The sequence below is a fragment of the Lepisosteus oculatus genome, chromosome 8, assembly GCF_040954835.1.
Source record: "Lepisosteus oculatus isolate fLepOcu1 chromosome 8, fLepOcu1.hap2, whole genome shotgun sequence".
Taxonomy (NCBI): domain Eukaryota; kingdom Metazoa; phylum Chordata; class Actinopteri; order Semionotiformes; family Lepisosteidae; genus Lepisosteus; species Lepisosteus oculatus.
The window spans coordinates 6,361,524-6,386,268 of NC_090703.1; the positions used below are offsets into that span (position 1 = coordinate 6,361,524).

The window sequence follows — 24,745 nt, forward strand, 5'->3', positions numbered from 1 at the left end:
CCTTTCAGACTCATTGCATCACGTTCTGGGCACAGTATCATCAATCTGGTTCATTCTGGATAACCGTCACAGCCCTGTCCATACTCATTTGCTTGATATCTCAAGGAGCTTGCAAATATTTTCCCAAAGAGCTACTTGATGTTCTTCAGGCTCAGATTGCATTCAGTGGAGTCTGTCCTCCTATAGATGCCATAACTCCTTTATTCGGCAGTGCCCTCAGCCCAGCATCACCCAGACTGACCTCTATGTGGTTCAGGGCATCTGTCAGGTCTCGGTAGAATCTGTGATATTCTTCAGCATCCTGCAGCTTCTCCCCTCGAACCCGGGCCAACTCTAGCAGTTCCTCCCAGGAGCGCCTGGGTGAAAAAGATTGCCACAGCAGGATGGCATTTAAAAAGAAGAGACCTCTGGCCTGGTGCTACGAGGCAGGAGGTGGCTGTTATTGAATTCTGCGAGGACAGAGCTCTTTCAGAGAGAGGAGGCAAACGAGGTTTAAGAAGAAATGTCTAACAATTAAGAAGCAGATTCAGTGTATAGATTCAAACATTCATACATACAGACCAAACCACAGGTAATTTAAATCTAGATTAAAAAGCAAGAGACCTATTATCTTCTACTGTAAATGCAGAAAGTGTATGAGTTGACCTGTTGCTTCTTTCCTCTCCCAGTAAAGCAGAATGTTAACATATATATTGCACATTAGGTAGCAGTCTTATTTTAGAGGACATTCAATAGACAACGCTACTGAATATTTCCTGCTCCAGAAGTGAAGTCAGCGAGTCACAGCCACAGTATTGAAACAATACTGGCAGGGAATAATAATTTGCCAGCATTGCACATGAAGCATACGAGTGGTCTGAGCAGCTGGGCCAGGCGTGAGCACCTGGAGGGATTTTCAGTCTGATTACTTCACGCCTCCCCGGGGGGTCAGCACTTGTACTGTACCCTACCTGAGGCGGTCCTGCAGCTCCTGAACCTGGCGAGCCTGCGGGTGCCCGTGCAAGATAAGCGAATCAGCAAGTCCCTGGCAGCTGTGTACCCTCTCCGTGCCCACCTCCAGCTGCCTCTGGAGCACATCGAACTTCCCCTGCAGGTGCTGAAAGAGATTGCAGAGACACACAATCCCCCCAACATTGCATACCATTACTGTCAGCAAATGATGCCATTCTGCCTGCTACTTAACCTTTATGGATAAATATAATTCCTTCTTATTGAGTTATAAAGACAGTGCAATAACACTGCATTAAAGGAGTTTTTCAGTTACTGTTTCATTGCACATGATGTCTAGCAACAGTTTTGTTTTCAAAGTAGTTATGCACTTGTCACTGAGCTTAGCCTTCTCATGCAACCTGATGAATTCCTGCTTTCAGCGTATTCTAATGCAACTATGAGCAGGACATCAGCAAGGTGACTTCAGAGGCAGCAGAAAGATCACAAACAGAAATCATTAGATGTTTCAGGCATCTTTTTCCCTTCAAGGATGGTAAAATTGCTGTCACGCCCTCTGCAGCCAGAGGGCGCTCCTTCTCTGTCCTGTCCCTAGTTTCCGGTCTGCTGTCCTTCCTGTCCCTCTCTTTCCCTTGGGCTATATATTTCCGGATCTTGCACTCTGTCCTCGCTCAGCATTGACGTTCGGATGTCCTGAGACCCGCCTAGCACCAGGGCGCCCCACGTCCGCTCCCTGAGGGCATAGGTTTCTATACGGCATTCCTGAACTCTTTGCACTATGAGCCCGGGCCTTTTTCCCGTCTCGCCGCTACGCATATAGGTCTTTTTCCGCTTTCCTGCTCCCCACGGTTAGTCCCTTTGGACGTCCGTGACAATTGCCTCACCTGCACATGGTCGTAATCATTCCCATAGTCCTCGGAGGATGCAGCCTGTCTCTGCTGAGCGATCCAGTCCTCCAGCTCCCCGGACTCACGGCTGAACTCGTGGAATCGGAACGCCTCCTCCAGTCGCTGGGACCTGGACGGAGACAGCAGGCACAGGTGGGAAACTTCGCCAGCTCAGTGCCATGGAGATCACTGGCATCAAGGATTTAAATGCGGAACTGTGATGTATTTCTAACGGTTCAATCACATGCAGGTTAAGTGAAATATTCAATTAAGATTTATCTCACACACTGTAGAATAATTGTATTTGAGATAGACTGCTGGCTAACGATTTCGCTCGCGGTACCTGATTGCGGCGAGGTGCTGCAGTTTGCCCAGCTGGCTCTGCAGGCGGTCCTGAGGCCAGTCCACCTCATCGAAGCCCTTCTGCCCTCTCTCCTGTGAGGCTCGCTCCGCCCTGTGACGCAGCTCGCCCACTTGCTCACACAGCGCCTCGACCTCCCCGCCGACCACCTGGGACACAGGTCGGAACTGTCACTGCCACACCCTGAACCTCAGCGCTGTACGTCTGGTAGCGTATGGCTACCCTGGTGTTAATGGTGTTAGTGGGGCCGGTAGGGGGTGTTCCCCCTGTGGTCTGTGTGGGTCCCAATGCCCCAATATAGTGATGGGGATGCTATACTGTAGGCACTGTCGTTCAGATGAGATGTAAAACCAGGGTCCTGACCCTCTGTGGTCTTTAAAAAATCCCAGGGCTTTTCTCAAAAAGAGTAGGGGTGTTACCCCGGCATTCTGGTCAAATTTCCCCCTGGCCTTTACCACCCATGGCCTCCTAATAACTCCCATCTCTGAATCGGCTTCATCACTCTGTTCTCTTCCCCACTGAGAGCTGGTGTGTGGTGAGTGTACTGGTGCCCACTGGCTGCTATCGCATCATCCAGGTGGGGGCTACACACTGGTGGTGGTGGAGGGGATCCCCACGACCTGTAAAGCGCTTTGAGTGGAGTGTCCAGAAAAGCGCTATAGACGTGTAAGCAATTATTATTATTACCTTGTGCTTCTTGATGAGGCTGAGAGTGGCCTGCTCGTTCTTGCCGTAGTCGTCGCTGCTGACCAGGGGCAGCGTTTCCGACACGCAGGCCTCCAGTTCGGCGGTATCCAGCACAATCTGCAAGCGCGGGGCCAAAAGGGTTACTGGTGCCCATCGACACAACCGACAAAGATCAAACAAAGGGGAGGCCAACCAACTACCTGTCTGGAAAAGGTTGTACATTTTTAATTAACATCAAAGAAAGTCTAATCCTCTAAAAGCACCAGAAAAGACAAGAAGACATCCAGTCAGAGGACTTTCCTGAATACACAGTAAATTAAAGGACATTGTTCAGTGTGCTGGATTTGCTTTCTCTATAAGAACATGGGCATGTTCTAACTCTGCAATGATGGGGGAAAGCCCCACTCTGATTGGCTGAGGAGCGGAAGGAGGGGCGTGTCTTACCTGCTGGTGGGTGACAGCCCAGTGGAGACAGGAAGCCCTGTCCTCGCAGGCTTTCTCCAGCTTCCCCCACTCCAGCTTCAGCTGCCGGCTCCTCTCCAGAACGTCCTCGGCCCTAAACTGACGCGACTCGGCCATGACGCCCCCCTTCTTCAGCACGCGGCTGACATGCTGCCTGTGGGCGTTCACCTCTGCCTGCAGGTCCTGACAGGACACACAGGGGCACGGCAACAACTACAATTAGCTCTTGTATGCCAGCCAGCACCTTGTACTTTATTGGGGTGCAGACAGGTTTTTTGACATTGAAACGGTGATGAACTGCACAGTATATGCTTGATTGATTTTGATTTTGGTTCAGTAATTCATCTTCTACAGTATCTTGTAACATTTAAAATGGAATTAAATTGTCTTAGAATTACAATTCTGAGTGAGCATCCCTGTGTCTCCAACATCAGGGAACGCTACTATTCTTTGCACGATTATGTAAATACAACATTACATACTCACAAGTGCATGAAGGTATGTGGACAATATTGCGGTGTGTATTTATGGACACTTCTAGGACCTTTTTTAGGAGGTTTTTAAGGCAGGTCTGATACCTTGTGTTTCTGCAGCAGGCTCAGTGCGCTGGCCAAAGATTTCCCGTAGTTAGTGGAGATGGCCAGAGGGAGGCGCTCTGAGATCCAGTTCAGCTCAAAGTCCACGTCATGATAGTATTCAAACAGGGCCACGGACGTCTCCAGCTGGGTCCTCCGGTGTGCAAGCGGGCCCTGCAGAGACTCAAACCTGCAAAACACAGGAACAGGCGCATGATTCACACTGTCTGAGCCCAAAGTGTTTCATCACTCAAGCTTGCTTGTTCATTAGCAGATCCAAAGATCCCATCCAGCCATTTCTTGAAAGAAACCAGGTTAGCGCCTTCCACAACATAGCACTATATCCCTCAATTTTGCCCTTCGCATTTACTCCAAACCCTCCATCCAGCTTCTGTATCTGCATCTGCATCTGCTTTTGTATCTGCATCTGCATCTGCTTCTGCTTCTGCGTCTGCGCCAGCATCTGTATCTGCATCTGCATCTGCTTTTGTATCTGCATCTGCATCTGCTTCTGCTTCTGCGCCAGCATCTGTATCTGCATCTGCATCTGCATCTGCATCTGGGTCAGCATCTGTATCTGTGTCTGTGTCTGTGTCTGCGTCTGCGTCTGCGTCTGCGTCTGCATCTGCGTCAGTGTCTGCTGTGCATCTGTGTCTGTCTCTGCATCAGCGTTTGCGTCTGTATCTGTATCTGTATCTGGGACTTGGAAGTGAAAAACGCACTAGGGAGATTGTAAAAGGAGCACAATTATTAGAGAAATCCCTTGACCAGCCTCTCACCCATCTCACTGCTCACTGCTCACTCACAAACTGTTACACCACGGGCGCTTGGCTCTTGAATGTGGCTCCTCAGCAATGAGGACTTTTACATTTAAAAAAAAAAAGGTGAAAGTGGCATGAAATGTCAATTCTTTTTAGAAAGGAAAGGGTTGACCAGCTTGCCTATGGCAAAACTGTGCTTTTCGATGGGGTGGAAATGTGTTGAAGTTAAAATGTCAACCAACAGGACAATAATAAAACAAGTAGTTCAGGTGGGTAGCTGCGTCAGCATACGTAGGCTGCAAAGGAACAAGTAATAGGTTTATTCCATGTTGAAAAAAAGAAGAAAGAGAACACAATGTTTCGGCCGTGGAGCCTTCTTCAGGTGTGAGAAGGAAATAATAAAACAATACATGAGATAAGGGTGAGTGTTGCTGGGAGTTGTAGTTTTATTCTGGTAATAGAGGGAATTTAATCTATAAAGCATTTTTCTCATGTGTAAAGCATACACACTTAAAAGTGCGATGTGAGGAGTTAACTCTGTTAAAAGAAATCGAAAACCCTGTGTGAGGGCTCACCATGTCAGGTACTTCTCGGTCTCCTGCAGGATGCGGTCCGAGTCGAAGTGGTCCGTGGCCATGCTCCTGGCCCGGCTGACGATGGCGTTCATCTTGTCGGCGAGCTCCTGCGCCTCCTTCTCCAGCTCGCGGTGCTCCTTCAGCAGCTGCCGGCTGGAGCGCAGGTCGTGACCCTTCCCAGCGTCCCGCAGCATCCTCTCGAGGGCCTCGATTTTCACCCTGGCATCCTGGCAACCAGAAGGGCAACACCGAACAATAAGGCGGGCGGGGAGCTGTGTCCGCGGTAGCGTGCGCAGGAGGCAAAAGCAGCAGATTAAGTCAAATTCCATGATGGAAATTAGAAAAAAGAAACATTTGGCTGCTGAGCATTGTTTGGGCGAACCTGAGAAAATATTATTTGACAATACTTTGGGCTCTAGAAATGGTCAAATTCAGAAGGTTTGGAACCCAAAGCACATGCACTGCTATTGAAGGAAGAATAGCAATAGAGTGTGCCATACATTCTTTTCCTGTTGGACATATCTAGTGTCTCTACAGAGGTTGGTCTTTATTGACACTCTGAGAGGGGAAGTCAGGTGCCGCTGACCTGCAGCAGCTCCATCAGCTGCTCCTGCTGGCCGGCCTGCCTCAGCTTGTCCCCCCTGTCCGTCATCTTCCGCTGGAGCTCCTCCCACCTGGAGCACACCTCCTCCGTCCTGTCCTGGATGGCCTGGCGTTGGTAGGGACTCTGCGCCAGCAGCCCCTGCCCCTTCTGACGCAGGAGAGGAGCAGAAGGATAGAAACAATGCCAGCAACCTCCAGCATTCTTAGAATCAGACAACAGGAACAAGAACAGGAAACTACAGGATGACCCCAAGTGCATTGTGGTTTCGAACTCTGACCCCCCCCACTCCCCACCGGCAGCATGACTTTGTAACCGGTCAGTAAAGTCATGCTTTCTCTCAAACCTGCTTGAAAACACTGACCGACCCCCCAAACACACACACACACACACACACACACGCACGCACGCACGCACGCACGCACACACACACTCACTCTCTCACACACACACACTCAAGCAGTTTAGAGACCTGCTGTGAGGCAGAGAGGCAAGAATGGGGAGTGGGGCAGGAGAGAGGAGAGAGAAGTTTTACAAAACAGACACCGTTTATCATACTCACTTCTTTCAGCGTGTCCACTCGCACTTGATTGGCCAGCATCTCTCTCTCGGCCGCCTCGTGTCTCTTCAGCTTGCGCAGGACATTGGTGGGGTCGCGATACGACTCGTCCTCAGCGATCTTGAACTTCTCGTCCATCCACATCAGGAGCTCGCTTGCATCCCGGTTAAACTCCTGTGGTAACACACAGACAGCAAACGCACACTCCCATCAGCAGAGGAGAACACGCCAAGAGAGAAGTTCCCGTGCTGGAAAATATGATGTCAATATTGAGACCCTCAATATTGAGTTTATCAAGCTTTAATAAAGAATGAAATAGTCTGAACCGTTTTAAATTTGTCTGATAATTACTGCATACTGTTGGTAGGATTAATCCTCCTTTTTATTGGATTCTTGCCAGATTCTCTTAATCACAAAACTGTTTGTCTGAATGCAACATACGTTTCAGAATTATTTTATTGTGGTTTAGAAACCACTTTACTAAATTAATTCTAATTATGGATAATCTACTTCACAAATTAAGGGGAAATGTAAAGCAGAGCGTTGAATGTAGTTTTTCCATCTCCGCGGAGGAAGTCTTGTGACGAAGTTACAATTCTGACTATTTTTTGCAATATAGGAATGCTGGAAAGAAACTGGGTTCAAAAGACAACTTGTGTGACAATTCCAGGCAGGAAGGAAGCACCTGAAAATTCTTCGAGGCCAGAAGCATCGTCTTCCTCTGCTTGCTTCTCTCTCCCAGTTCATCCCTCTTCTGCTGGATAGCTTGCGCCCTCTGCTGGATTCTGTAAGGAAGTACAGCCACAGCAGCAGATCTGTGGTCCTTAACCCCATTAGATGGAAAGCCTTCTATATATTCTAAATAATCAAGACTTTTAAATTACTTCCCCTACAACTTTGATGTTCAGAAAGTACAGAGGGGAGGCTGTGTTCTTACTGTTTGGCAGCGAAGTGGCCTTTGCGAGTAAGGTCTTTGCCCCTGTCCTGCAAGAGTCCTATCCTCTGATCCAGTGTGTTCAGCAGACTCTCCAGCTCCTCCTGTCTCCCAAGTAGGCTGTGAACACTGTCTACGGAGTCCTACACACACAGACAGGCACACGTCTCCAGCCACAGTGTCCCACACATCATTCACTTCAAACCAGGCAAAGACAGGGTTACATGCTGCCCTAAGCCTGTGCAGGCAATGAACTGCCATTATGTTAGAAACAGCAGATTGCAGGACACTTCCCTTCATCCCATGAGAGCAACCCCTGACCCAGTCACTAAACCTCAAGGACAACCGAATAATGCTCTGCTGAAATAGAGACCCATCATACCATGAAAACATCTAATGAGATACTGTACAAGCAATGTGAAACAATGTGAAACTATGATTCAAAGAAATAGTTTGACTACTGAACGAAATCAAATGTGAATCTTGCAGTGTCTTTGAATTCCCTGGAATGTATGAAAATCCCATTGTTATTGTGAAGCAAAGCATTTCTAACCTGTGCATTAACCTCTGCATGTTTAGTTGTTTATTTCTCCGCTTTGCTGGCTGGTGAAATACAGATGTTGCTGAGTAAAGTGGACTATGACATGTTGTGGCTTTCAGAGCTTGGAGCTGAAATCATTCTGTTTTATGTTAAGGACTGAGCAGAACAAGAAAAGAAGTAAAAGACGTCAATCCTTCGCATAACCCCAAGTCCTTGCCAGGGGTTTGAAGAACAAGTGAACGGGCAGGTTCTCGTGGAGCTCACCCCGAGATCCTGCACTCTCAGCCGGGCCTCGTGGCTGGACAGCGCCGCCTCGACCCGATCGGCCTCGCGGTTAAACGTCTGCAGCTCCACTCCCTCCTCCAGCCGCCTGTTCCTCTTCACCCACAGTTTGTCCAGTTCGGCCCACTCGCGTGCCAGCTTGCCCTGTGTCTGGCGGACCTCGCTGGCGTTGGCCGGAGAGGAGTGGGCCAGGGAATTCCCGAGCTCCTCCATCGCCTTCATCCTGACAGGAGAGACACACAGATTCGTCACTCCGAGGCCTGGGCATAGACGTAACCCAAATTAGACAGAGGGACAGAACTTTAGACCATCCTTAAGACATGTTGTAAGACCTGCATTAACCCAGGTTACATTTCTGTATCCAGGAGTGTTGAGATATAGTCTCTAATATGAGCACAGCTAATCTTGCTAGCCATCTCCATACATCCCGACTGGGAATTAAATTTCACATCTGACATCTATTCCGTGGTGCTAAAGATACTTGTACAGCATCTCGAGCTCTGGACCTTCTCAATCCATTTCTGAATCTGAGGATATTTTCAATTGTTTGGTTAACTATTTCTGCTTGATACTTGCACTTGAGAATATTGTCCTGTCCTGTTTTGTTATTCAACTTTTTTAACTTCTTTCTATGGTTTCTTTGTTTACTGTGCAGCAGTGGCGTTAGGTCTCTTGTTCATCCTTGTAAATGAGAGTTTGTTCTCAACTGACTTATTTTTTATATTAAAAATTAGGGTATTTATTTGTTTATCAGGGAAACTGAGATTTACTGGGAGTCTTTTCAGGAGCTCTGTTATAACGTACTGCACCAGACCCCTCACCTCTCCCGCTGGGAGTCCAGCTCCTTGCGGAGGTCCTGGTTCTCCTTGAGCAGTCTCTGGGCAGATGCCACGTCGGAGGCGCTCTCCTCTCCACCCAGCTGCTCGCGCATGGCCTCCGCCCACAGGAGCAAATCCCGGCTCTCCTGGAGGAAGCGCTGCCTGCGGACGCCCTCGTCCAGCTTCCTGTGCCTCTGCCTGGCCCCCTCCTTCACCCTCCCCAGCAGCCTCTCCAGGCTGCGCACCTCCTCCATGATGGCTTCACTCTCTGCTGGGCTTGAGTCTTTCTTCCTGCCGGCAGGACAACAGACCCACAGTTCCTGGTTACTAATTACGCTTGAGGGATTTCAGAACACAAACAGTTTTCCTGATTAAGTATCAATTAACATTGCACCAGTTGAACATAAAAAAACACTCACATTTGGGCTACATTTTTCAGGTACTCAATCTTCCTCTCTAAAGCTTGGATCTCACGTTCAACCTGCGAGTGTCTGCGCTGCTCTGTCTTCAGGGCAGATGACGAGGTGCCCATGTCAGGGCCCTCCAGCTGGGTCCTCTTCTCCTCCAGCAGGACCCGGGCATCCTGACAGCTCTGCAGGAAGGACTTGACGTCTGCCTTCCCCAGCAGCTCTCGTGCCTTCTCATCCTTCAGCTTTTGCATTCTTTCCCACCTGACAATCAATGCCATACATCAGCATCATACAGAACACCTCTTTAGCCAAAGTGAAATCAGAGCGGACCACAGCAGCCCTGCGTCTGGACTGAAGCACTGAGGCACTGTGGCATGCTTTTAACTTGTACTGCAGAAATGAGCTGTGGTCAGATGGACATCACTCACCCGATGGGCTTCACTTCTGCTCCTGGAGGCTCCTGGAGGAGCTTTTCCAGGTCTTAACCTTCATATAAGACACGCACTGCTACGGTCCTCCAAGACCAGGAGTGAATAGCAGTGCTGAATTTATCTGACCCTGGACTGTTCTCCGAGTGGCTCTCACCTGCGGTTGGCCTGGCTCTGTCTTGACAAGATCTCCCCCTGCTTGCTGTGCCTGCTTTTCACCAGCTCGTCTGCCAGCTGGGTGAGGCCATCAAGCCGTCCCTTCCCGCTAGCAAGCTCCGTCAGGAAGTTCTGGATGACAAGGAACCAACAACACAACCTGTACTGCCAACGAGCCACTCTGGATGTCACTCTGGCAATCAACATAGCAGCAAGCAAAGCACAGCATGCCTGTTTGTTTCTTGGCTTATTTAGAAATAATAGGTTATAATGTCACTTTTTGTCAGCTCTATTGTGGCATCTATTTTGAATCTTTCTATAAAGCACAACCATTGTTTACTCCATCCAGCTTCTTCAGAGAAAAAAGGCATTATTAATCTTCCATCAGATTTGTTTCTTATTGTCTCTGGTGTTTGAACAATAAAGAGCAGTGCTGCACAATGTGTTTGAAAATGAATGAATTACAATATTATATATACAATGAAGATAGCATTTAATGAGGTGGTTTTATTATTCCTTATAAAACTGACAGCTTTCTTAAATACTGCTCAATTTCTTTTACCTCATACTTGACCTGCATGGCCTCCACATTCTCCGAATTGGACTGGAAAGTGTTGAGGACATTCTCCTTGTCATCCATCCAGGACTCGAACCCGTGGCAGGCGCTGTAGAAGCGGTGCAGCCGGATCATCTCCTCCAGGGCTTTCCTCCTGGACTGTAGGAAAAAAGACTCCTCAGATTACCCATCCAACAGGTGCTGTTTCTCCACAACTGTCTTCCAACACCTCAGAGGGGCTCCTTTCCCATCACACAACACAGCTAATGTCGGATCTCGCTTCTCTCCACCAGCACTGACTTTGGCAATGACCCGTGTAGAATGCACCTGAATCCACGCTCACCTGAGCCATCCTACAGAGGCTGTGGAAGTCACTGTCAAGGACACTCTGTGTGCTAGCGATGGTGTCCTTCTGAAAGTGTGGGTCTGGCACTGAGGAGGATTGGATCTCTGTGGTCCCGCGGCGCATGGAGCGACTACGCCGAGGCCGGCTGACCTTCTGAGGTGGGCTCTCCAGAACCCCATTCTTCAGAGCTGGAGGCACAGGCTGCACCTGAAAACCACAGTCAAACCTGTCATACATCACACCTCTGTCAGGGCAACATGAGAGCACATTCCTCCTGGCAAACTGAGAGCTGGCCAAAAGATCAGAACAAAAGAAAGGTTACAAACCGTTTGGTCATCTTGCTCCTTTGGTAATTAGATCTAATTGATCCAAGAATAACCAGCCATTTCTTGAAAGACATTTTGACTTTTATTTGCTTGATCTTCATCTTATGTGCTGAGTCCTGAGTGATTCACTTTCAATGTTACACCCATGTCCTCACCTTGGCCTGGAGCTCAGTGATGTAGAAGACAGGGACCAAGAGTTCATGACCCCTGCTGTCCTTCACCAGCCAGTTTTCCTTGTTGGGTTTATTCAAGACCTCCACCATCTCTCCTCTGTCCAGAGTGACCTTCTCACCTGGGCACAAAACAAGCATGCAATGAGACTCAGACCAATGCTGTTCCTCTCCTACGAAATCAATGCTCATCATCAGTTTTATAAAACACACAAAAGTGCCTCTACTTTTTGGGAGAGTGAATTACCTCTGTATTTGAATCTGATCTTGGCCTGTCCAATGTGAGCTTGAGCTTCCTCCTGCATCCTGGGGGCCACCTGGGTGACCCTGCCTGCTCTTCGGGTTGCAGGCCTCCCTCTTTCAGCACCCTTGTCTTCATCCTCTGAGGATGGGCTGTCTCTTGCGTTCTTATTCTCCTGGGGCTCTGCCTGCAGTGATTGGAGAGGCCCAAGGAATATCATATTTGCTGCCTTCATGAATGATCTTAAATCAATCTCCTGTGACAATTATACTCCTCAGCTGAAGACCTCAGTTCAAAACATGATAAATGCTTCCTATGGACAGTCAAAGTCATTGATGTCTTTCCTATAAGCTACATGCATTTAAATGCAGTTATTCAATGACATTCTGATGATCATGATACCAAACAAATAACAATCCTAAAAAAAGGCACAGTTCATTGCTGATCAATTGCTGTCATAATGATTCCATCCTCAACTGAAGGATTATTTGCATACAGAGATGTCTCAGTTCTCAAAAGCAGAATGACAGTGATAGCATATGTATCGATTAAACAGCTTTTTCAAAGCAAGTAACCGACCCTCCGTGGACAGGGTGGCAGTGATCTGTTCAGATGTTTGTTGAGGAAAGGGGAAAATGGACTATTCCATCTCTTACGCAGTGTTTACTATGTGAAGACCCTTCTGTTGTGCTATTTATACCAAAGTTTGCTCACCCTTTGGTTTAGATGCCCATCAATTGCTGTCTATGAAAAATCTTTAACACAATGATGATATAAACAGTTTATAAGGCCATAGTCATCCCTTTAACCTATGGAGTAACTGAATATTTCTACTGCTTTTGTGATGCAATTAAACTATAACTCCCCTCCCTTTGACTTCATAAAGCACTCCTCTGGCCATAACTGCTTAAACTGGACACACACACCCGCCTTGAGTAACTCACAGTGAGAGGAGCCTGCAGGGCGGCGATCTTGGCCTGCTCTCCCAGCCTCTTCACCTCAGAGGCATATGCTACAACCTCCTTTTCCAGCCGCAGATGGCGCTGCAGCAGGGCGTCAGCGCTGGACTCGTCCTTCCCACAGTCCTCAGTGGTAAGCAGAGGGTGCCGCTCGCGCAGCCAGGAGTCTGCCTCGTTCACGTCAGCAAAGTACTGAGGGGAGGGGGGCAGACATGGCTGCTCAACCACCACAATTAATTGCTTACCCTTACAGTACATAGCGCTTTTCTGGTGGGGCCAGAAGGGGGCCACTCCACTCAAAGTGCTTTACAGGTCATGGGGACTCTCCTCCACTACCACCAGAGTGTAGCCCCCACCTGGAAGGTGTGCCAGTACGCTCACCACACTCTCAGTGGAGAGGAAAACAGAGCGATGAAGCCAATTATAGATGGGGATTATCAGGAGGCCATGATTGGTAAAGACCAATGGGAGAATTGGCCAGGACTCAGAATCCTTCTCGAGAAACACCCTGGGATTTTTAATGACCACAGAGAGTCAGGACCTCAGTTTTACGTCTCTTTCAAAGGACAGAGCCTTTATTTTTTACTCATTGTGGAAGTGGAGAGAAATAACAGAGGTAATTTCCTTTATTTTTTAACTAGAAAACAAAATGTCAAGGCCAGAGAGAACATAAATTCCATTGAATTAAGAGGAAAAAATGAATGATGTATTATTTATACCAAAGAAATGTAGTATGTAAAATATGATGCACCAACATTTTTACCAACATTTTTTCCTCTTGCTTTAGGACACAAATGCAAATATCGATAATACAGGGGATGATTCATCTGTTAAAAAAAACAATTGACTTGCAAATAAAGTCACCAAAAAGGGACAGTTCCATTTTTTTTTTTGTGGTTGGCTCTTTGTCTGATATATGATATATGAAAATGAATTAATGAGAATTAAATAACCTATTTCCATCCACAGCCATAGTGCTAAATATATGAAAGACAACCTTACTTGCAGTTGTATTCAGACCATCTCTGGGGTGAGGGATCAGGTTACCTGCTTGATGATGCTGGCAGCCTCCAGTCGGGTTTTGCGGTTGGCTACTTCGTCTTTTAGCTGCTGCCACTGTTTCTGTAAGGCCTCAGTCCACTTCTGGATATCCCGCTCACTGGGGTGCCTTTTCTTGCAGAGGTTCTGACCTCTCTTAATCACAGAAGTGCAGAGAGTCTCATGGGATTGCACCTCAGCCTCCAGAGCCTGCAGCACATAGGACAGTGAAATTCAAAAGAGCAAGAGAGTTGATCTGAAAGATCCTTTAACAAAAGGTGAGTGAAGGAATTCTAATACACATTTAGTAGTGAAATGGGTCACCAATTTTTTACAATCATGCGTGTGATTTATCTATGATGATATGTAAATATCCTGGTCAGATATGAACTAAACAGAGTATTGTTATTGCCATTATTGTAATTGATATAAATACAAACAGGTGCAAAAACACCCCCTATGCTGGCAGTGAACACAAACCCTCAGCTCACCAATATGTTAATGCAGTGTGCAATCTCTGTGCTGAAAGGTTAAAAACAACACCTTGTGCTTCTGGATGGTGAGGAGGATTTGGCTGAGGTCCCGGCCCAGGGTGGCTGTGCGCACCACCTGCCACTTCTCGTAGATCCAGGATTCCACCTCCTCACAGTCCCGGAAAAACTCAAACAGCTTCAGCTGTTCTTGTAGTGCCTGGCTCCTGGAGTATGTGTATAGTTTTTTAATAGATAAAATACATTTGTTTTTTAATAAATAAATAAATCCAAAACAGGAAAGAACTAAAACAAATTTAAGGAATACGCTATGATTTGAATGTGTATACAAATTTGTGCATATATGTATCGTAGATACAAGAGCACAGGAGGTTTCTAAAAATAATACAGTACAGTACAGTAATTGTAGTTATATCAAGGAGTCACAGTACAAGAATTTATTATTTTACCAACAGGAGCCAATTTGACAAAAAAGAGGTCACAATTAGAGTACATGAATAGCACTAAACTGGATATAATGGAACCCTAAAAAATGAAAAAACAGCTTCTTTAGGGTTCTAGATGAACTAGAGTTTTTAGTTTTTTTACCTCCTATCATTGTTGTAGAATAATGAGCTCATGAGATGGACGAATCATGCATGCTCACCTGCTCTTGCTCTGGGACACCAGGTTGTGGTACTGGGTATTGAGAGCTTGTATCCGGGTCTGGACCTGCTTAGGGTCACTGTGCCGGCCTGCTCCAGCCTGCCGGCTGATACTGCGCAAAGTCTCTCCGTGAGAGGTGATCTGGGAGTCCAGGAGGTCCTGCTTCTGCAGCAGTGCCACAACATCATGCAGCTGCCTCCCGACATCTGCCGAGCTGGCCTGTACCTAGGAGGAGAGAGGGACACATCACTGGGAAGGAGACAAGGGTCTGTGCAAGAAGGTTCACAGAGATGGGAAAGGACCAGGCCTGAGCAATAACACAGGCTGGAGATTATAGTCAATAACATGGGCTCTGAGCGAGCAGGTCAAATTAAAGCAGGATGTGAGGCGAGTAGAGGTAGACATAAGATATATACCATGGAGGCAACTGTATTGTGTCCTGACCCCCAGGAATGTGTTACATATCATCCAGGAGCACACAGGCCAGTGAAAAACAGAACATGAGATGGAAGTGGAGAGGAAAAGGGGTAGAATGGATTTCTAGGGTTTTCCTAAATAGCAAGGATTTCAGGAGGAGTTCTTGACTGGGATTTTTCTGAGCATCATCATTCCATACCTGCAGCTCCTGAAGGTCCTGGGACACCACCTCAATATCTCTAAACAGTGCCAACGTTTGCACTTCTCCCCTAAGGCTCTCCTGGTACTTCTTCAGCTGAAGGAGGAGATGTTTCCAATGCCGGTCAATTTCTTCCTGTCTGCAATACATAAGCAGAAAGAACCTTGATTTGGAAGGCAACCAGTAGGTCTGGGCAATATCTCTGTCCTCTGAATGGTTTAAAATTTGTGAGAAATGTTCACTAAGGGTTCAGCTCAGAAAAACGGTGTATAGTGTTCTCTTTCTGAGAGGCTAGGGAGAATTCTATAGAACAGACATTGACTGCTTTGCACGTTCTTGATTTGTTTACCAAAAATCTCCCCAGAGGTATCCTTCAGTCTTGTGTCTTTCTTACTTGTAAGTTCTTTTCCTCATGCAGAACCCAAATTAATGTATTTTCTTCTAAGCCCTCGTTGGTCTTATCTCTCTAGTCACCCGTGAACCAGGGAGAAAGGAAGAGAGACAGACTACTCTCCGAGTTTCAATGTGAAAACATCAGACCTAAGAAGCAATCTGCAATATGAAAATATCTCATGCATCTTGCTGGTGCCACATAGCTTATGGGGGGTATTAAGAAAACACACGGAGCCAGCTCACACCTCTTAGTGATCTGGACCTTGCTGTGATAGTTTGCCTTCTCGATGATGGCGGCCATGTCGCTGAGCGCACGGAACCTCTGCTCGCGGGCCTGGACATCTGTGTTGAGGGCCTCCAGGCGGCGGCTGGCAGCTTCGGCCTCCTCCAGGGAGCTGAAGGCCCGGAAGTCCTGCTTGCGGAGGAGGTCCACGGTGTCAGCCAGGTAGCCCTCCCTCAGGGACGCCTTGCGGCCGAACTTCTGTGCCAGCTGTTCCAGACGCTCCAGCTTCAGCAGCTCCCCCTGCAGGGCACGCTCCCGCTCGTGCTCTGCTTTCTCCAGCAGCTTCCAGTGCTTCTCCACATCCCCCAGCGTCTTGCCTTCGGGCGGCATGTAGGCCTTCTGGTTGTTGGCCCTCAACTTAGTCTTCAGGTTGAAGAGAAGAGCCTCGATGGCTCCCCTTTCCTGGTATTTGGGCGGCTTCTCCACTGTGCGGTATGTCTTGAAGACAGCGACCAGCCTTTGCACGCCATGTAATGAATTAGGGAACAAGCGGTCGTTGAGCTCCATCACTTTGGTCTTGATCCACTTGAGAAGCTCTGACACCATCCTCTCATACTGCAACTTCAGGTCGTCAATCTCCTTCAGCAGCCCCACAATCTGAAAGAGGAAGAACAAACACAATGCGCTCTGTTCAGCACAGGTCCTGTAAGCACAGATTTACAAGCAGAGATGCAGACTACATCTGTACCATCAGGTCTGCCCGAGCAATGAAGAGAATTTTAGCCCAGGTACAGGTGAGGAGCTGTGGAGTCTTCCTTTAAACAACTTGTACAACAACCACAGGATTCCAGGCTGAGAAATGCTTGGAATCAAAACACAATCACAGTCAGTGAAAGGCATTAGTATAGACTGAGCATGGTGTTCCACAGCATTGTGTGAAGAGGCAATCAGAAGACTAAAAAGGCATGTCACGCAGCACTGAGACAGAGGCCAAGATAACGTTTTTTGTCAGCGATTCTCAGGGAAAAGTAGGCAGTGTGTAGAGGAGTTAATAGGGGAGAGGAACTGTGAGAGTTAAGGGAGAGCTCCGTTACGGCACTGAGGACTGAGGAATGAAGAAGGAGCAGGGGCTCTAACGCAGCGCGAGGCAAGGAGAGGTTGTGCACACCCACCCTGCCAGCGATCATGGCACCTCTCTGTGGCCAGATGGTCACCTCCCGCATGTGCTGCCACCTCACCCACTGGCTACTGAAGCTCCCATTGAAAGCCATCATGAGCCCAGTGATGTTCCATAAGAGAGAGGCAATGAGGGTCCTACAGCCCAGAGTGCTGGGCGTTCTGCCTCAATCCTACTAGCTGCAAGTCATGCCTGTCTTTCTCCTGCAACCACCCGTTTCATTTATTGTGCTGTCCCATTCTGACTACACGTAGAAGACAAAAAGACTTCAAGGCTTTATCGCTGAGCACAATGTTCATCTCATAAACATCCAGCATGTGCGTGTCTAGAGCTTCTCGATCTGTGCCTCTGGTATTGCAAGTCTTCACCATCACGTCTGTCTGCAAATCTATTTCTTTGCCCCTTTCTTGGTCTTCATGCTTCTCCACAGACATTTCCCTCTGATTGTCTCAGACAGCAAGTCGCAAGGCTCCGCAGTGCTCTTGCTGGCTTCTTCCTGTCTCGCTCACGCTCTGTGTCTTGAGTCCTTGCTGTGACACCGCCACTTCTCTCACCCTGCCTGGCCTGGGAGTCTCCCTCAGCACAGCTCCCTGTGGTGATCTCTCAGTGTGTGGGTGAGAGGGCAAGCTTGCCGTCCTCCCATTGCTCGGCTCCCTGCTGTGTCCGGCCTGCTCTGCTCTGTGTCAGAATCACAGAGTGTATGTGTTTGTCTGCTTTTGAAAGTCCAAGCTGGAGCTGATCTGATTAGCAGCTCTCCTCCCCTCTATTAAATCCTCTAATCCACAGGGGTTTCCTTTATTAGAATCTTCTACGCAGGGACGGGAAAGATGCACTCAATCAGTTGCGATTTCGATACCCTCTGTTTGCACTAAATATTTACAGTATCGTTTAAGAATATACTTGTACAAGAACAGATATGCTGTATTGCAATATGAATGAACAATGCTCATATATACTCTGTACAAGCACAAATGTTTGTTTTATTTTTTGCTCAATGACTTCTCCCATTAAAATATTTCAATTGGCTATAGAATTTCCTCCTCTTCTGTCCCGACTCCATAAGTGCAAAATCCTACAATCTCAATTCCCGGCCTTGTCATGAGATTTTGAGCTTTTCCAATCTATGCCACATCAAACCTTTCTTCTCAAAGGTAAAAGGGCTGGGTGCTCTGTTCTCCTGCAAGTTCCTGTGCCCTCTGTGATCAGCATCCGTGTTCTGCAAACTCTACTCGACCCCCCTGTCCTGCAGGAGAATTACAAAGCCATGCAGAGTGAAGTCATTCCCCAGAGGAAGTCTGAAAAGCTTTTGCATTGTTACACTCGGCCCTTCCTGCCATAAATTTAATCCTCGGGGTAGAAGAGGGGGGGTTCAGAGAAATCTATTCCACATTTTCAGTAGGTCATTGAAAACCTTTAAAAGTTCAGATTTGAGAAATGTATGGAAACTAGACCTTTCTTACCAGTTCTAAAGTCCTTTTTGTCTTGAGTGTTTCAGAGATACAATAATAATAATTATCTATCACACAGTGCATTTCACCCCAAAGGATAGAAATACTTTCATATATTGGTGGGGCCCCTCATCCACCTTCATCTGGGAGATGTGCGGCAGCCCCTTGCGCCAGCAGGCCCACTGCTTCACGACTGAAAAGAGAGGGACTTTTGGGAGGCCAGATTGTGCAAGCCATGGGTGGAATTTTGCCAGGACAGCAGGGAATACCATCCCTGCTCTTTTATAGGATCTTGGATCACCAAGAAATCAGGACTTTGGTTAGCATCTCATCTGAAGGACAGCACCTCCAAGAGCACCATACTGTCAACATACTGGGGCAGTGGTTTGGTAAACACACCTGGAGGGAAGAGGACCCTCTACTGGCCCACATGAGTTACATCAGCCACCTGGTTTTCTCATTGGCGGTCTCCTATCACAGTGCTGAACAAGCACGCCCTTGCACAGCTCCTGAAACCTGACAGAAAGAGGTGGCGAGGCGGCAGCGTGGCGGGGTGAGAGGCAGTGGGGCAGAAAGCTGTCTAAACCACGCTGGAAGCGCGGCGTCCTGCTGACCTTTGCAATCCTCTTCTGCCCGGTCTGACCCTGCTTCATCTTGGAGAAGTAGTGGTAGAAAAGGGACACGTAGGTCATGATGGACTTTTCGTCCGGCTGGGGCACCGCCACGTCTTCTGCGTCGAGGAGCCGCGAGACGCCCAGCTCTCTCTCGGCCACGCCGAAGGCATGGTTCAGGTTCTGCAGAGCCTGGTCCTGCCGGAGCCGGCTGTAGTCAAACAGGTCAGGCCTACAGTGCAAACACACACGAACAAAGCCAGGTTTGAGGAAGAGGAGGACGAAAGCAGGTAACTGCTCCACGCACCCCTCCTGATCCTTATTAAAGCTGTTGCTTATGATCTTTATGATGGTATGACATCGCGCACACAGACATCTAGAATCGAGTTCTGGTGCCATTCGCAATGGAAATGCAACCCGGTGCATCAGTGGATCACACAAGCCTTTGCCAGTTTTACAGGTGATAATATAGTAGAGGGAAAGTTAAAAGCAACGTCAAAAAATGTCAAAAATAGGAAAAGTCAAAAGCAATGATGTACGTTATGTTCCCAGCCTCCTTATCAGAGCAACCCAAGCACAAGGCCGCATTCATAAATCACTGAACATCACGCCGGGTTTACAGCAGTTTTCTGGAAGTCAAGTGGTGAGTATTTATAGACTTGTGTTGTAAATGAACTTGATCGGAACATGGTTTCCCAGTGAGCGTCCTTACCGGTGAGCGTGGATGAGGGCGTTAAAGGCTAGGCCGTCTCTCCAGCTGCCCGAGAAGTCCCGCACGTCGACACTGGGGTACCCCGCTGTCCTGCGCTGGCACCAGATGAGCAGGGCCTCCTTGGCAGAGCGGCGGGCCGCACTGGCACCAAACTCATCCTAAAAACAGCAGGCGCCAGCCATCAGGTCCCTCCCAAGCCTGGTTTCACTTTTCATTACATCTCCCCTCCATGGAAACTGTGAGGACCTCTTTTTCATATAGTATTCAGCACGTTCTCACACTATCTACAAATCTGCCAGAAACACTTATAAAATGAGCCAGGTCATATGTCCTTATTTTTTACATGAGTAGTATCCACAACAAATTCTGTACAGTGGTAGATAAAGTGAAATTATTCTATTGTCATCCCATTTAAGCCATTGTATTTTTTTCTTTTTGCAGTGTTCTTACAGTTACTGCTCGCAGTTAATGGACATATAGTAACTAGGGCAGTCTCATACCACATAGGTATATAGGTATAAAGGTGTTGTATATAGGTACTGTATATAGATACATGAGCAGTATTTCTCTTGCAGCACTCATGGTGGTGATGTGAGTACTCTACTCTTTCTCCTCTCACTACCTCTTCTAGGGTGATTGTAGCAATCTGGAAACGCAGGATGATGATCCAGATCAATCCAAGTATCAGTGTCCGGTCCCCATCAACGATATTCTCTGGGCCAATCAGATCTACTTTAATCTGGGGAGAGCAGAGGGACCCGGGTTAGAGACAGCACTCGGCTGAGATTCTGCACCACGGAGACACCAGCACGAGGCCTTGGAGTGCGAGAGAGCAGGCACGGGTCACCAAGACATTTCAATGTCCTGGCTTCAGCGAAACTGAATGACTGAAGACCAATGTGTGACAGATTACAGTTCAAAGTTGCTTCATGATGGAATTAATTTAATGTTCTTTGGAAAGGGTGGAGCTATGCAAGTGTAAAATCAGGCTTTTGCACAGTCTATCTGCTAATTGTACTGATTTTATGCATTTTAACTTGAAACTTCTTAGGAAAATAGAATCATTCAGAAATAGAGAGTTCTCTCGGTCCATATGATGAATTGGTGCTAAATTTTAATAACCTGTAAGTGTTATACTTAAGGATATTCAAGTGACAAGTCTAAAAAATTTTAGAGAGGGGTTAGCAACAATTTATAAAGTTAAAAATGCCCATTGTGTTTGCCTTTAACCTATTTTTAATCAGGACCACAGCTTAGGCGGAGGAGCTCAGTACCCCTGATGTGATTTTTACCATTTTAATGTAATTAGTTCATCTTCTGGCATGGTGTGAAAGTGCAACTCTTAAGCGGGGTTTGCGAAAGAAAAAATAAACGTAAATAGAAGGCTGTTTGCTAGTTGCTTTTATACAATCCCGCATAATGTCTCTGTAGACACAAGTTCCATCACCACTGTGTACACCCACATTAATCTGATTTTACCAAGAGCAGCACAGTTACGGTTGTGGTCAAGATGACGGCTATTCATTGTTCCAGAATAAACAGCAGTGATTCACAGGCAATCAAAGATGCCTTAAACACAAAATGCCAATTTAAGAGCTCTGAAGGCGTCAGTGTCTTGTCCTCTTGGGGGTCTCAGGTTGCCCCACACCTTGGTCTTGAGGAACTTGATGGCTATGCTGTTGTTCTCCAGGTAGTGCACTCTCATGTCCCGCTGGCTGGGAGTGGGCAGCTTGGTCTCGGAGATGAGCTCCAGCAGGCGGATCAGGTAGATCCCACTCTTCAGCTCGGTGTATACATCCTTGATGAAGATGTGCACCTGGTGGAGAAACACACCCACCATCACTAAGGGACCAGGGCCCAGTCCACACTCATGCCTCCTGGCTCTACCCAAGCGGGGAGAATTAGCTCAGGCCCACAGGGGCCCCAGATTTCATTCCATGATTCCCACCTCTCAGAAACACTTCATTAGTTCAATTCTTTTCTGACTTAGTCTGCACAACCACATTCCCCAGGCCTTGATCACTCAATCATTAAAAGAGCCTTACTAACCCCGCAGGACCAGAATATATATATGATCCCAGTCCAACTGGAGAGCTGAGAGATACTGTGCCAGCATCAAACCCCTGAGAGTTTTAGAACATTTGCTCAGGAAAGAAAAGAGGAGAAATATGTCAGCAGCTCACATCTTGAAAGAGAGACAGAGAGGGAATCAAACAGTAACAGCCCTTGTGATTCTCTGACAGGGCGTTTGGGATTAAGCCTGGGTTGTGATTGCTCTTATTGCACTCTTTGCATTAGGAGGAGTGAGGAAAGCCAGATGACTGAGCACAGCTGTGAGCCAGGCAGCACAGCACCATTCCCTGCTCATGATCTTTAGTCAGAAAACCATTGAAACCCTTTCCGACCATTCAGACTCTTCGAACTCCCATCGTCGTCTTTCCAGCAGACTGTGACTCAGCACAACTCCACCCCAGTGATCTGTGTTGACAGCTTCCCTCCTCAAGAGATTTTATTGTGATGTGAGGGAGTATACGGAGAGAATTACAGTTCTCACAGCAGATGATTTACTAAATTTACGAGGTCTCAGTAACCTTTTGCTGAGGCTCATAGGTGACAGGGGAGAAAGAACATCTTGACAGTTATGTACCTACAGCACCACTGTAGAAATAGTTTATACCAGTATCAAAGTTCAACACGTACGGGTCTCTGTACTTACAGCACCAGGTAATAGCATCCTAACTACTCCATACGTTTTATATATGTACAGTATAATGACTTGGTACTGCACATATAGTATGTACATAATGCGTATTTTGAATCGATGAAATCTATTCAGTCAGCTGACTATAGCAGTTCCACATCTGAATGTTGCATAAGTGCAATTAGATTCAATGCAGCTACAGTATATATTTCTTGAACTGCTGTATCGTATGTGCTATGTTTCTCATAGCAATACAACTGACACAAAATATTTTTCCATTGGAAATTTTCTTTATTAATATTAAATTTAACATGAAAATATCCACATAAAATATAGAAGTCATGACGAACTTAGGTTGCTGCTGGAAGAGGTGTTAGTGGGGCCAGCAGGGGGCGCTCACCCTATGGTCCATGTGGGTCCTAATGCCCCAGTATAGTGACGGGGACACTATACTGTAAACAGGCGCCGTCCTTCGGATGAGACGTAAAACAGAGGTCCTGACTCTCTGTGGTCATTAAAAAATCCCAGGGCGTTTCTCGAAAAGAGTAGGGGTGTAACCCCGGCGTCCTGGCCAAATTTCCCATTGGCCCTTACCAATCATGGCCTCCTAATAATCCCCCTCTATAAATTGGCTTCATCACTCTGCTCTCCTCCCCGCTGAGAGCTGATGTGTGGTGAGCGTTCTGGCGCACTATGGCTGCCGTCGCATCATCCAGGTGGGGCTGCACATTGGTGGTGGTGGAGGGGATCCCCATTACCTGTAAAGCGCTTTGAGTGGAGTGTCCAGAAAAGCGCTATATAAGTGTAAGCAATTATTATTATTATTATTATTATTAAGAAATATGGTCTAGGAGAAATATACATAAAGAGTATTAACACTTGTTTTTTAAAAGCTTGTTTTTCTCCAAGGCAGAATCTGTTCCACTGTTCGTAAGTCTAGTCAAGCACAAAAACAGAATTTTCCCAAGCTGAATTTGAGTGAAATGACTTTCAGGAAAACAAGTTTTTCTCTCCTCATTTTATTCTAAATCAGAATGCTATGAATATCTTCCCTGCGTGTTCGTGTGTGTACAGTATGTGTGTGTGTGTCCATCATGGTGCGAATCATGGGGAGCTAGTGGGAGCTTAGCTCCCCTGAATAAGGCATGAGCTCCCCTGAAGAGACCATTTGCACAATTTTGGGGGGTCTCTAAAATACGGATGGCACAGACGCAGAATCAATTTACACTTGTCTGAGAGGGAGCCTTAGTAACGTGGGTTTTGACGGGTTTTTGAAGAAATCTCTTTTACGCGTGATGCATCACCCCCCAACCAGGGGTGAGCTCCCCCTAATGGCAAGATATCATTCCCATCCTGGTGTCCATGCATGTGTGTGTGTTTGTGCATGTGGGTGTATATATGTCAGTCTGTGTGTGTGGGTATGTGTTTGCATGTGTGTGTATGTGTGTGTGAGTTTGGTGCTCGTGGATGTATATGTATGAGTTTCTGTTTGGGTGTGAGACCAGTCAGGTGACTCACCCTGTTCTTGGAGAAGACATTGTTGATCCAATTGGTGTAGGTCTTCTTCTGAACAGCCATCCTCTGCTCCTGCAGCTCCCTGATCCTTCCCTGCCCATACTCCCCCTCCATCCTGCCCTTCCGTGTCAGAAGAAACAGAAACACATTAAACATGGCAGTAGCACTGGGAATTGGGCGTCTGTAGGACTCTTCCTGTTCATCGTTCAACAGAAAGCCCGTGCTAAAATTGTTGAGTTAATTAAGATTCCAGAAAACATTAACAACTGATAACACAAAAGCATGATTCCTCATGTTCCTTTGTACCTCTGATTCAGCAGATACATAGATCTGCTGAGCTGCAGAGATTGATACAGATTCAAAAACAAGCCACACAGTGAGGATTTATTCATAACTACTAAAGCGATACGCTCCTTTCTCAGAAAAGTGAGAGAACTGCACTTAACCCTTTGGTGTTCCTGTTAGTTTAGTTTATCAGCCTCAGTAATCTGACACCCTTTCTTCATGTGAGAAAGATTGCTGCATGCTTCATGTGAGAAAGATTGCTTGTGTGATAAAACTATTCCATAGCTGAACCTTGCTCTTGAGGAAG

General features: G+C 47.1%; 1 protein-coding gene across 3 annotated transcripts in view; it reads right to left on the reverse strand.

The window, feature by feature from the left end:
- Positions 1-24,745, reverse strand: part of sptbn5 (spectrin, beta, non-erythrocytic 5) — a 57,113-nt gene that overhangs the window by 28,891 nt on the left and 3,477 nt on the right. The window contains exons 2-32 of one of the 3 annotated variants that reach the window (XM_015350483.2): positions 24,157-24,268; positions 21,586-21,753; positions 20,560-20,676; positions 19,938-20,095; positions 19,229-19,457; positions 16,012-16,646; positions 15,374-15,512; positions 14,759-14,982; positions 14,165-14,318; positions 13,631-13,831; positions 12,569-12,775; positions 11,631-11,811; positions 11,369-11,505; positions 10,885-11,094; positions 10,548-10,700; positions 9,987-10,117; positions 9,411-9,662; positions 8,995-9,282; positions 8,156-8,396; positions 7,354-7,493; positions 7,102-7,201; positions 6,420-6,590; positions 5,843-6,007; positions 5,257-5,483; positions 3,924-4,110; positions 3,328-3,528; positions 2,884-3,000; positions 2,179-2,345; positions 1,833-1,965; positions 951-1,096; positions 242-356 (exon numbers count right to left, since the gene is read on the reverse strand). In XM_015350483.2, the coding sequence (XP_015205969.2) occupies positions 242-356; positions 951-1,096; positions 1,833-1,965; positions 2,179-2,345; positions 2,884-3,000; positions 3,328-3,528; positions 3,924-4,110; positions 5,257-5,483; positions 5,843-6,007; positions 6,420-6,590; positions 7,102-7,201; positions 7,354-7,493; positions 8,156-8,396; positions 8,995-9,282; positions 9,411-9,662; positions 9,987-10,117; positions 10,548-10,700; positions 10,885-11,094; positions 11,369-11,505; positions 11,631-11,811; positions 12,569-12,775; positions 13,631-13,831; positions 14,165-14,318; positions 14,759-14,982; positions 15,374-15,512; positions 16,012-16,646; positions 19,229-19,457; positions 19,938-20,095; positions 20,560-20,676; positions 21,586-21,753; positions 24,157-24,267 (5,805 nt within the window). In that variant the 5' untranslated portion in view covers position 24,268. Of the gene's footprint in view, positions 1-241; positions 357-950; positions 1,097-1,832; positions 1,966-2,178; positions 2,346-2,883; positions 3,001-3,327; positions 3,529-3,923; positions 4,111-5,256; positions 5,484-5,842; positions 6,008-6,419; positions 6,591-7,101; positions 7,202-7,353; positions 7,494-8,155; positions 8,397-8,994; positions 9,283-9,410; positions 9,663-9,986; positions 10,118-10,547; positions 10,701-10,884; positions 11,095-11,368; positions 11,506-11,630; positions 11,812-12,568; positions 12,776-13,630; positions 13,832-14,164; positions 14,319-14,758; positions 14,983-15,373; positions 15,513-16,011; positions 16,647-17,161; positions 17,848-19,228; positions 19,458-19,937; positions 20,096-20,559; positions 20,677-21,585; positions 21,754-24,156; positions 24,274-24,745 lie in introns of those variants that run through there. The other 2 variants (XM_015350482.2, XM_015350484.2) reach the window with 2 other exon arrangements.